This window comes from Bidens hawaiensis, unplaced genomic scaffold, assembly GCF_021521415.1.
Source record: "Bidens hawaiensis isolate Kalapana, Puna unplaced genomic scaffold, B.hawaiensis_p1.1 tig00038460_1, whole genome shotgun sequence".
Classification (NCBI taxonomy): domain Eukaryota; kingdom Viridiplantae; phylum Streptophyta; class Magnoliopsida; order Asterales; family Asteraceae; genus Bidens; species Bidens hawaiensis.
This window is the reverse complement of record NW_027505542.1, coordinates 133,466-146,159: the sequence shown is the minus strand read 5'-3', so window position 1 is coordinate 146,159 and position 12,694 is coordinate 133,466. Positions and strand designations below refer to the sequence as shown.

Sequence of the window (12,694 nt, the reverse complement as noted above, 5' to 3'; positions counted from 1 at the left end):
GAATGAAAAAATATATCGATTTGCCTGTTGCAAAATGTTTAACGTGTTTGAAAGTCATGACCGAACATCAAAAGCACTCGGGATTGCTTCAGCAACCCGAACTTCCCGTTTGGAAGTGGGAAATGATAACCATGGACTTCATCACGAAACTCCCAAAAACCACTCGTCAACATAATGCAATTTGGGTTATAGTTGATAGGTTAACAAAATCCGCACATTTTATACCTATCAACGATACCTATCCCATGGATAGATTAGCATGAATCTATGTAAACAACATCGTTGCATTACATGGAGTGCCTCTGTACATCATTTTTTATCGAGACAGCCGATTCACGTCTCACTTCTGGAAAAGTTAACAAGCGTTGGGAATCCGATTGAACCTTTGCACTGCTTATCATCCTCAAACTGATGGGCAAACGCTTAAAGATTTGCAGCTGAAGCAATTTGTTGACCAGGTTGAGAAAAGAACACGAGAGTTAGTTGTGATGGTGTCTGTGACAATTGACTTTGAGCAGGCTTAAACATAGAAAAATTATTTTGAGACTGCGGAGTGTACTGCCATTGAGAAGACTATAACATTGAAAAGTTGTCTTGCAAGATGAGGGCATTGTTAGAAGCAACACTATAGTTGGCTGCATTGTAGGAGTTTGCATGATTTATGGCACGCTCGCTTGTCATCCATGTCGCAAGCCTTGATGATTGCCATGACTTCTGACATAGTTAACCTATTGAGATCCTTCGTCTTCTTAATAACTGCAATCCCAGCTTTGTGGCAGGGAATTGACCAGTTTATTATTTGTCTCAACTTTGGTAACAATTCAAATCCCGAAATATCTGGGATTTGAATTTTAACCAAGATTGAGTCAATCTTCAAACCAATAAAACCTTTATCCTTCTCCGACGAAAGTATCACCGGAAAAACAACCACTGAGAACACTAAAACAATCAGAATAATACAATACTTGAATCTATGATATCACAACCGACCCTAGAATAGGACAATAGGTTCTGATACCAATTGTAAGTCCTTAGAACGGAACTTTTAATGTGATATCACACAATCTCGTGATTATGCGGAAACTAACACGAGATGATTTAATATTATGTAAACACACACTCGAAGAACACAAAGAATATGCTTCAAAACACACGTATATTAAAGGTCAAGTGCTTAAGCACAACCGATTACACAAACACACCGATATATATCTTGTCTATGTTATGAACGGCCAACCTATAATAAACCTAAATACATTTATATAGGCACTACACACAAGCCCAAATCAACCCAAAAGCCCACCGAGATCCAATAGATCTCGGTTTACAATATAAGCCCAATATTAAATACAAGCCATACTAATACTAGCCTAACATAAAATTTTAATCTAAATAAAATTAAATGAATTTTTGTAAAATTCTGAGGTTGTTATTTACAATATTAACCTAACCCTACACAAAGTGAACAGAAAATAAAAGACATGTAAATTAATTATGCAACATAACAAGAATCATTCAAAGCATATCAAAGGTATGGCGTACATGAGCACTGATGTATAAAATGGCTATGAAATTGAACGAAGATGAAATTGACAACCAACGATGACCGGTGATGATAAACTAGTTGAGCTCTGATTTTGATTTAGAAATTGTAAAATATTACACTAAGTTAAAATTACTCTCGGCTATAAAAATTACTCTCAATAACAATTACTCACAACTAAAATTGCTCTTAGTTATAAAAACTATGTCCATTTAAAATTACTCTATGTTATGAAAATTGCTCCCGGTTATGAAAATTACGCTTAGTTAAAATTACTCTTAGTTATTAAAATTATCCCTAGTTATTAAAATAACTATAAGTTATGAAAATTACTCTCAATCAGTAAACTCACTAGGCGGTCCCTAGACGGCCGACCCCGTTGTAGGGAGTATTCGGAGTATTCGGGGAATACTCGGACATGATAAATATATCATAAAATAATTATTGGATATTATATATATGTTAAGACAAGCATAATTCACGTCAAAATAAGCATAATTCATATGAAAAAAAAAACCATAAGTCAAAAAATTCATGTTTTGTTGTTATTTTTAATTTTTTACTAAACAAAAGTAAAACAACAAATATGGTGGCCAAGTTGACCTTGGAAGCCAAGTAATCCAGAGTACTCCGACTTTTGACCGAGTTAGACCTTGGTGAGTAATGGTGGCCGAGTTGAGAAAGGCGGCAAAGTTGATGTCCGAAGACCTTGGAATTCGACTTTTGCAACACTACTCTCAATGATGAATCATGCGTGAAATTAAAATCACACTAAATATTACAAATGGCAAAATTTGTATTCTGAATCTAAATTGACATTCAATATTGAACGTTGTCTTCAACTGATCAATTAATCTAGTTAACAAGATTAAATTAGTCCAGTTAATCAATCAAGTTTATTGAATCAAATTGCAAACTGATTCAGGAAATTTTGCTAGGTAGTTTTGGATCGAAGTTTGTTTGATACATTCGATTTGATTCACGCAAATGTTTTATTAGGACGAAAACGGAATCTGATGTATTTACAATTTTTCCACAACGTGTTTTTAAAAGCAATGGTATGGGTTAAATATTACGTAATGTATGATAAGTCATTATTGTATTGGATTATTTACCATCATAAATAATGCATTAAATGAATTGATTAGCCGAAGATTACACCGGAAGTAGAAAAGATAAAGATTGCGCCGAAAGCAGATGTAGAAAAGATTCACTTAACGCGTGACCTATATACGTTACTTATTATATTTAATGATTACATTTCATATTTTAAAAAAACAAAATACGTTAAAAATGCATTTTGGTATGTAAAACGAGGCATATCTGGTTAACACAACTTTTAAACAGATGAATAAAAATTAAATGAGGTGAAAATTGTCTAAGGTATCATAATTTTTTTTAGTTATTTAATTTTGTAATATTTTATTATCATGTTAATGTAACCGTTCTTATCTCAAAAAATTCATCATTGTTCTTTTAATATAATATTTTATTCTCGGTTAATATAACTGATCTTATCTGGAAACAGCTTGTCATTGTCTTTTTCTAATGATAAGCAAACGTTACGCCATTTTTCGTGTTGTAACTATGAAAAATAAAACCTACTCACGATATATCTGTCAAACACTTTATATATACATATATAGGGAAAGGTTCAAATACAAAGGAAAACAAAAATAAGAAGTGGGAAAAAGATTTGTGGCCACATAAATACTCCTCAACAAAAAATTCAAAAACAAATAATAAAAAATCATAACTCAAAATATAAAAAAACGAAAAAATATTTAAAAAATCAAATGTTTCCTCCGTCATTCTCATTCCAAAAAACAACACTATGAAAAGACGCAATGCCGAGATCAAAGATAGGGAAAGTTAACATACAAATATTTAAAAACTCAAATATTTATCAACTTTCACAAAAAAAAATCATAATTAACATAAATATATTTTGGGGAAAGTTAACTTACAAATTAATTAACGTACTACTGTGGTAATCAAGTAGTGTAATTATATAATTACATCGTAGTGTAATTACACTACTTGATTCTCACAATTAACACGTAATTTGTATTTGATCCAAGTCCTCTCTCTCTCTCTCTCTCTCTCTCTCTCTCTCTCTCTATATATATATATATATATATATATATATATATATATATCCTAATAATTTTAAAGGCAAATGCATTAGTAGAAAAGTAAAAAAAAAGTTTCTTAGCCAAATTTGTTCTATTCTTTAATCTTTATACATAATCTCTATAGTTGTTTAAAATAAATGTGCTCAAGCAAAATATTTAAAATAATAATTCATTATTTTATTAAATTATTAAATTTTGATAAAATAACATCCTTTCTTTATAATACTATAAAAGATGAGAGTCATTACTTTAAATATGTCTCACATACATTCTTTCAAACAGATATGAGAAAAAAAAATAGATAAAAGAATAAGTTTTTCATATTTTCAAATATATAATGACTAAATTATATTAAATGACTTTTTGTAAAATTCTTAGGTTTATTATATTAACCCTACACAAAGTTAACAGAAAAACAAAGTACATAGTATATGGTACATTAATTATGTAGTATAACCTGAATCATTCAAAGAATATCGAAGATGAGCACCGATGTGTGAAAATGGTTGTGAAATGGCTATGCAATAAACAAAGATGAAATTGACAAGCCGACGATGATCGATGATGATAAACTAGTTGTAATACACCAACAATTAAAGATTTTGGTGCATAATTAGTAGAATATTACACTAAGCTAAAATTACTCTCAGTTATAAAAATTACTTTCAGTTATAAAAATTACACGCAGTAATGAAAATTACGTTTAGTTAAAATTACTCTCATTTATTTAAATTATCCCCGGTTATTAAAATAAGTATAAGTTATGAAAAATACTCTCAATCATGAATCATGCTTAAAATTAAAATCACACTAAATATTTCAAATGATCTAACTTGTATTCTGAAGCAAAACTGAACATTCAGTATTATTTGATGTCTTCAGTTGATCAATTAGTCTAGTTAACAAGATTCAATTAGTCTAGTTAATCAATCAGGTTTATTGAATCAAATTGTGAACTATTCCAGGATATTTTGCTAGGTAGTTTTGGATCGAGGTTTGATTTGATACATTCGATTTGATTCACGCAGATGTTTAATTAGGACGAAAACGGAATCTGATGTATTTATAATTTTTCCACAACGTGCTTTTAAAATCAATGGGGTAGGTTAAATTTTACGTAATGTATGATAAGTCATTATTGTATTAGATTATTTACCATCATAAATAATGTATTAATGAATTGATTAGCCGAAGATTACACCGAAAGTAGTGGTAAAAAGATAAAGATTGCGCCGAAAGCAGATGTAGAAAAGATTCACTTAACGCGTGACCAATATACGTTACTTATTTTATTTAATGATTACATTTCATATTTTTTTAAAAGAATACGTCAAAAATGCATTTTGGCATGTAAAACGAGGCATATCTTGTGAACACAACTTTTATACAGATGGATAAAAATTGAACGATGTGAAAATTGTCTAAGGTATCATAATTTTTTTTAACTATTTAATTTTGTAATATTTTATTATCATTTTAATGTAACCGTTCTTATCTCAAAAAATTCATCATTGTTCTTTTAATATAATATTTTATTCTCGGTTAAGTAACTGATCTTATCTGGAAACAGCTGTCATTGTCTTTTTCTCATGATAAGCAAACGTTAGGCCACTTTTCGTGTTGTAACTATGAAAATAAAACCTACTCACGATATATATGTCAAACACTTTATATATACATATATAGGGAAAGGTTAAAATACAAAGGAAAACAAAAATAAGAAGTGAGAAACGAATTTGTGGCCACACAAATACTCCTCAACAAAAAATTCAAAAACAAATAATAAAAAATTATAACTCAAGATATAAAAAAACGAAATAATATTTAAAAACTCAAATGTTTCCTCTGTCATTCTCATTCCAAAAAGAAAACACTACAAAAAGACACAATGCTGAGATCAAAGATAGAGGAAAGTTAACATACAAGTATTTAAAAACTCAAATATTTATCAACTTTCAAAAAAATCATAATTAACATAAATATATTTAGGGGAAAGTTAACGTACTAACTGTGATAATCAAGTAGTTCAATTATGTAATTACATCGTAGTGTAATTACACTACTTGGTTCTCACAATTAACACGTTAATTTAATTTGTATTTAATCCAAGTCATCTCTCTCTCTCTCTCTATATATATATATAGGATTAGGATCATGTGAGAACTATTTTGAAATTAAAAACTTTGAGAAATATTTTAGACCATAAAAAACACTCTTCTTAACAAAAAATAAAAAAAAAGTAAAAAAACCAAAAAAAATTATTTTTCATTCCAGTTTTATAAAAAAAATGAAAAAAAAATATTGGTTTAACAAAATTATACACATATGTATAACACTTATTTTTTAAATTTTATACACGTTTTTTATACACATACGTACAATTTAAGGTAAATGATAATGTACATATGTGTACATTACGTAACTAGAGATTTTATGAAATTATACACATGTGTATAATACAAAGTTTTTTTTTATCAAACCATAATGAAATATAAGAATTTTGGTTTTTTTATTTTTTAAATTTTTTTTTTTCGTTTTATGATTTTTTTAAATATTTTTTAAATGTTTTTTATGGCTCAAAATGGTTCTTAAAATTCTTAATTTTCAAAAGGTTCTCTTAAGATTCTTACCACATATATATATATATATATATATATATATATCAATCAATCAATCATACCCAGTGAAGTCCCACCAACAGCAAAGCTATAGGTAGGGTCTGGGGAGGGTGGGATGTAGGCACACCATACCTCTATCCAAAGGGATAAAGAGGTGGCTTCCAGAGAGACCCTCAGCTCTAAAGTCCATATGTATGAAGTAATACAAAGGAAATCAAAGTTTAAAAGTAATAATAATAATAATATTAATGATAATAATAATAATAATAATAATAATAATCATCATAATACTAATAATAATATATATGAAAAGAATATACTAATACTATGTATATGGGAAGAATAATACTAATAGTAATACTAATACTAATACTATAAATGTGACCAAAATAAGGTAAATAGAAGCCCTAAGGAATTCATTTCTCACTAAAAATCCTTAACTTTAATTCTACTTCTCCATGAATTCATATCCTCAACTATGTCCTCAGAAATGTTTAAGTCTATCAAATCATGCTTAATCCTCTCATCTCACGTCAGTTTAGGTCGTCCTCTACCCCTCCTCTCTTCTATATATATATCATAATCATTTAAAAGGCCAATGCATTGGTAGAAAAGTAAAAAAACGTTTCTTAGCCAAATTTGTTCCATACTTTAATCTTTATACTTAATCTTTATAGTTGTTTAAAATAAATGTGCTCAAGCAAAAATATTTAAAATAATAATTCATTATTGTATTAAATTATTAAATTTTGATAAAATAACATCATTTTTTTATAATATTATAAAGCGTGAGAGTCATTACTTAAATCTGTCTCACATACATTCTTTCAAACAGATATGAGAAAAAAATTTAGATAAAAGAATAAGAGTTTCATATTTTTGAATATATAATTAAATTATATTATATGACTTTATTTTTAAAATTCTTAGGTTTATTATATTAACCCTACATAAAGTTAACAGAAAAACAAAGTACATGTATATTAATTATGTAATATAACCTGAATCATTCAAAGAATATCGAAGATGAGCACCGATATGTGAAAATGGTTGTGAAATGGCTACGCAATAAACAAAGATGAAATTGACAAGCCGACGATGATCGATGATGATAAACTAGTTGTAATCAATCAACAATTAACAACGGTGTCTAATTATGAACATTGCTGAAATACACTCAGTTGAGCTCTGATTTTGGTGCATAATTTGTAGAATATTACACTAAGTTAAGATTACTCTCAGTTATAAAAATTACTCTCAATTATGAAAACTACGTTTAGTTTAAATTACTCTCATTTATTTAAATTATCCCCGGTTATTAAAATAAGTATAAGTTATGAAAATTACTCTCAATGATGAATCATGCTTGAAATTAAAATCATACTAAATATTTCAAATGATCTAATTTGTATTCTGAAGCAAAATTGAACATTCAGTATTATTTGATGTCTTCAATTGATCAATTAGTCCAATTAACAAGATTCAATTAGTCTAGTTAATCAATCAGGTTTATTGAATCAAATTGTGAACTATTCCAGGATATTTTGCTAGGTAGTTTTGGATCGAGTTTTGATTTGATACAATCGATTTGATTCATGCAGATGTTTAATTAGGATGAAAACGGAATCTGATGTATTTATAATTTTTCCACATCGTGTTTTTAAAATCAATGGCGTAGGTTAAATTTTACGTAATGTATGATAAGTCATTATTGTATTGGATTATTTACCATCATAAATAATGCATTAAATGAATTGATTAGCCGAAGATTACACCGAAAGTAGTGGTAGAAAAGATAAAGATTGCGCCGAAAGCATATGTAGAAAAGATTCACTTAACGCGCGACCCATATACGTTACTTATTTTATTTAATGATTACATTTCATATTTTAAAAAAAACGTCAAAAATGCATTTTGGCATGTAAAACGAGACATATCTTGTGAACACAACTTTTATACAGATGGATAAAAATTGAACGATGTGAAAATTGTCTAAGTTATCATAATTTTTTTTAACTATTTAATTTTGTAATATTTTATTATCATTTAAATGTAACAGTTCTTATCTCAAAAAATTCATCATTGTTCTTTTAATATAATATTTTATTCTCGGTTAAGTAACTGATCTTATCTGGAAACGGCTGTCGTTGTCTTTTTCTAATGATAAGCAAACGTTACGCCACTTTTCGTGTTGTAACTATGAAAAATAAAACCTTCTCACGATATATCTGCCAAACACTTTATATATACATATATATGAAAAAGTTAAAATATAAAGGAAAACAAAAAATGAGAAGTGGGAAAAGGATTTGTGACCACACAAAATACCACTCAACAAAAAGTTCAAAAAAAAAATCATAACTCAATATATAAAAATAAAAAAAACTCAAATGTTTCCTCTGTCCTTCTCGTTCCAAAAAAAACGACGAAAAAACACAATGCCAAGATCAAAGACACAATAACGAGAATGAACAAAAGACATAATTATAACTAAAAAAGACACAATAGATAGCAAAATATTATACAATGATAAACAAAATATAACACAATATCAAGAAAAAAAATACACAATGTTAAGGGAAAAAACACAATTAATTACGAAAATAAAAACAAAACACAATGAGAAATAAAATTATAAAATGATTTTTTCACTATATAACAGGTGATGTAAGTTTTTTTATTGTTAAATAGTTTGACATTGCAAAATAGTTTTTTAAAATTTGACAAAATTAGTAAAAATTGAAAAAAAAAATTTAATTGTGGATTTTGCTAAAAAACTGAAAATTGCAAAAAAAAAATACGATTTTTTTCAATTTTTCAGATTTATTTATTTATTTATTTTTGTAATTTTCCATTTTTTTTATCTTTTGTAATTTAAAAACTATTTTTCTCAATTTTTAAAATATATTTTGCAATGTCAATATATTTAAAAATAAAAAAAACCTACATAACTTGTTATTCAGGTAAAATATATTGGATTAGAACAAAATGAAAACTTTAATTACCTGACTAAAACAAAAGATTTTACAAGTAATATGATTGAAACAATTTTAAAAACTTGGTTATTATTATACAGCGTAATCCCAATAAAATAAAATAAAATGCATTATTTAGTCTTAAAATAAACATTAATTATGCGATATAACTTGTAAATCTGAAAGACCCACCAAGTATCCAGCCAGCTATAAATACACTTACCCTTTCACCTCTGCAACACCATCACTCTCTCTCTTTCAAACAACCATTTGTTAAGATGCTCTCAAGAGCCAACAGCAGCAGTGTCATCTGGATGGATGATGAAACACAAACCCAACCAAACAACACAAACACCACCACACACACAAACACAAACACTAACCAAGACATCAGTTCAGTCTCAACTTTCAAATCAATGCTTGAAACTGATGAAGAACCACCAGAAGACCAAAACAACAACTGGTTCTTACCCAATTCCGCTTTTCCAAACCTTGACCCGACCCAGACCCAGACCCATTCCCTTAACGAAACCTTTGATCTCGGGGTTTCTGATTTCGACCCACCACAGTCGCAAATTGACGGGTACCCGTTTTCGGAACCCGGGTCGTTTGTGGTAAGCCGGCCGAAGTTTCTTAAGCCGTTGGATGATTTGGTGTCCACCGGAGCCACACCGCCGACTTTGTTTCAAAAGAGAGCTGCTTTGAGGCGAAATGGAGATGGGGTGAATGATGTGGATGATTTGAATTTTGATGGGTCGGGTTTGAATTACGATTCGGATGAGCTTGATGGCAGCTTTGAGCAAAATGTGGTGAAGGTAAATAATGGTGGTGGGGGTAGCAGTAGTACTGTGAATGGTGGTGGTGGGAATGATCAAAAGGGGAAGAAAAAGGGGCCGCCGGCGAAGAATTTGATGGCGGAAAGGCGGAGGAGAAAGAAGTTGAATGATCGCCTTTACATGCTCCGCTCTGTTGTTCCCAGAATCAGTAAGGTAAGAGGAAGAAGCTTAAGGTTTAAATTTTGAATCTTTAGGTAGATTTTAGTGGTTTAAAATAATGAATTTGGGTCTAAATTATTTTATTGATTGTAATTAATTGATTATTATACGTTTGGGCTAGGGCTGTTCAAAATGTTTGAGGCTCGTGGTTCGCTTGAATCTAAACGAGCCAGCTTGGCTTAGCCAGGGGTCGGCTCGGCTCATTGGCTTGTTTAGATCAAACCCAAAATTTTAACACGTATATGTAAATAATAATGGCATACCAAAATATAAATAAATAAAAATAATGCATATATTATGCAACTCAATCCTTAAAGCATTATAAAAAAAACAAAAACAATTTAATGTTTTAATTCTATTTTTTATAAATGTATGTTACAAAATATTATTTTTCTTTTATATATTAATATCTTAAAATAAATTTAAAAAATTTGACAAGCTTGGCTTGATGAGGTAGCCAGCTCGTTTAAGTTCGAGCTCGAGCCCTAGCTCGGCGCGACTCGGATCGATTACAACCCTAATTTGGGCTAAAGTATTTTAGTTTCATATTTATTAATTCTAATAAATTACCTAAAATGAAAATTTTATAAATCAGGGTTCGGGTTGTTCGGTTTTTATTAAATGCAAAACCAAAACCGAATGATAAGTTCAGTTTTTACACAAACATAAAATCAAACCGTCGGTTTCTGTTTCGGTTCGGTTTTTAGTTTTTTATGGTTTTATGTACACCCGTGGATTTTTTATAAACTTCATGAAAAGCCTTTAATGTTTGTTTGTTTGTTTGTTTATTTCAGATGGACAGAGCTTCAATTCTTGGAGACGCAATCGAGTACATGAAAGAGCTTCTTCAAAAGATCAATGACTTAAACCATGAACTTGAAACAACCCCACCTAGCTCAATGTTAACACCAACTGCCCCCGCCACAATGGCGGCCCCCGGAGCCGGTTTCTACCCTCTAACACCAACTCCCACCAGTCTCCCTTCAAGGATCAAAGAAGAACTTTGCCCCACTGCGATCCCCAGCCCAACTGGCCAGCCTGCAATAGTATTTACACTCCATACCTTAATTATATTTGTAGAATTATGCTAATTTATTTGAAGTTAAAAACTATTTGTAAATTTCCGGGCTTTAATGATAAGCCTTTTAACTAGGTTGTAAACGGGCCAAGCCGAGCCCGAGCTTGGCTTGTTTCAAGTCATATTTCTAAAGCTCGTGCTTGGCTCGTTTTTTACTTCATTTATATCTTATTATTTATTTATGTGTATTTATAACTATTCTTATATATATATTCTAATTAATTTTTGTACATAACGTTAAACATATTTAATTATTTTTATCATTGTAGTATATAATAATAATAATAATAATAATAATAATAATAATAATGTAAACATATATTTATCATTTCTGTTGTCGTCTTTAGGTTGAGGTGAGCCAGAGAGAAGGAAGAGCAGTGAACATCCATATGGTTTGCAGTAGGAGGCCTGGTTTGCTGATGTCAACCATTAAGGGGCTAGAGGATATTGGTTTGGATCTTCAACAAGCTGTTGTCAGTTGCTTCGATGGTTTTGTTCTTGATGTTTTTCGCGCTGAGGTTATAATTTATATTGTCTTTGATTTATTTGTACAATTCGTTTTGATCCATTTTGTGATTTTGACTGCGGATTTTTTGGTTGTGTAGCAATGCAAAGAAGGTCAAGATGTTCATCCTGATGAGATAAGAGCTATGTTGCTAGAGTGTGCGGGTTACCATGGTGTTGCTTGAGTCGATTGCCGAAGTGGTTTAGTCGTTAGTGGTTTGGTTCTTTGGTTTTTAAGTTTGGTTGAGTAGGTTAATGCAATCCTGATGAACTAGCTGAAGGGTTTTGGAATGTGGATTTAGAGGTTTATTGTTATTTAAATTTGGTATTTTTTAATCACAATTTATTTGTTGATTAAAATTTGTGGTTGATTAATGATTATGCTGAATATATTTATGATTTTTATCTATATTTTGATGATTTTTAAGCAAAATAAATAATTGCTAATCTAAATTAAATTTAAAGAGAAGTGATGAGTGTTCGATTTCAAGGTTAAAATCACTTGATAATAGCTATAATTTCCAAAAACTTTTTAAACACGTCTTTTATAAACCAAGTCTTACAAAATACTTTTACGCTTATAAAACATGTGTCCAATTTTACATAAGATACAAAGTTAAAAATTGATCACTAAGAGAAGTGCTATAAAATCAAATTAGTTTTTTAAGACAGAATTTTATAAAACGTAAGTTAGAACAAAATGGTTGTTCTATAAGAGAGAATCTAATCATTTAGAAACTGACTGTATTTTTGTTTTAAAAATATTACTTCGAAGAAATGATCAACTAACGTTTCTTTGAGTACAAAGATATGGAGACGATGAACGTTGCTTGGCTGTTAAACTTA

The 12,694-nt window shown here is 29.6% G+C and overlaps 1 protein-coding gene across 2 annotated transcripts in view; it reads left to right on the top strand.

The window, feature by feature from the left end:
* Positions 1–9,641: 9,641 nt before the first annotated feature.
* The window catches only part of LOC143613835 (transcription factor ICE1-like), an 89,481-nt gene continuing 86,428 nt past the window's right edge, over positions 9,642–12,694 (top strand). Inside the window, exons 1-4 of one of the 2 annotated variants that reach the window (XM_077087444.1) lie at positions 9,642–10,260; positions 11,061–11,312; positions 11,692–11,862; positions 11,950–12,247. In XM_077087444.1, coding sequence (XP_076943559.1) covers positions 9,688–10,260; positions 11,061–11,312; positions 11,692–11,862; positions 11,950–12,033 — 1,080 coding nt within the window. In that variant the 5' untranslated portion in view covers positions 9,642–9,687 and the 3' untranslated portion in view covers positions 12,034–12,247. Of the gene's footprint in view, positions 10,261–11,060; positions 11,313–11,691; positions 11,863–11,949; positions 12,248–12,694 lie in introns of those variants that run through there. The other variant, XM_077087445.1, reaches the window with a different exon arrangement.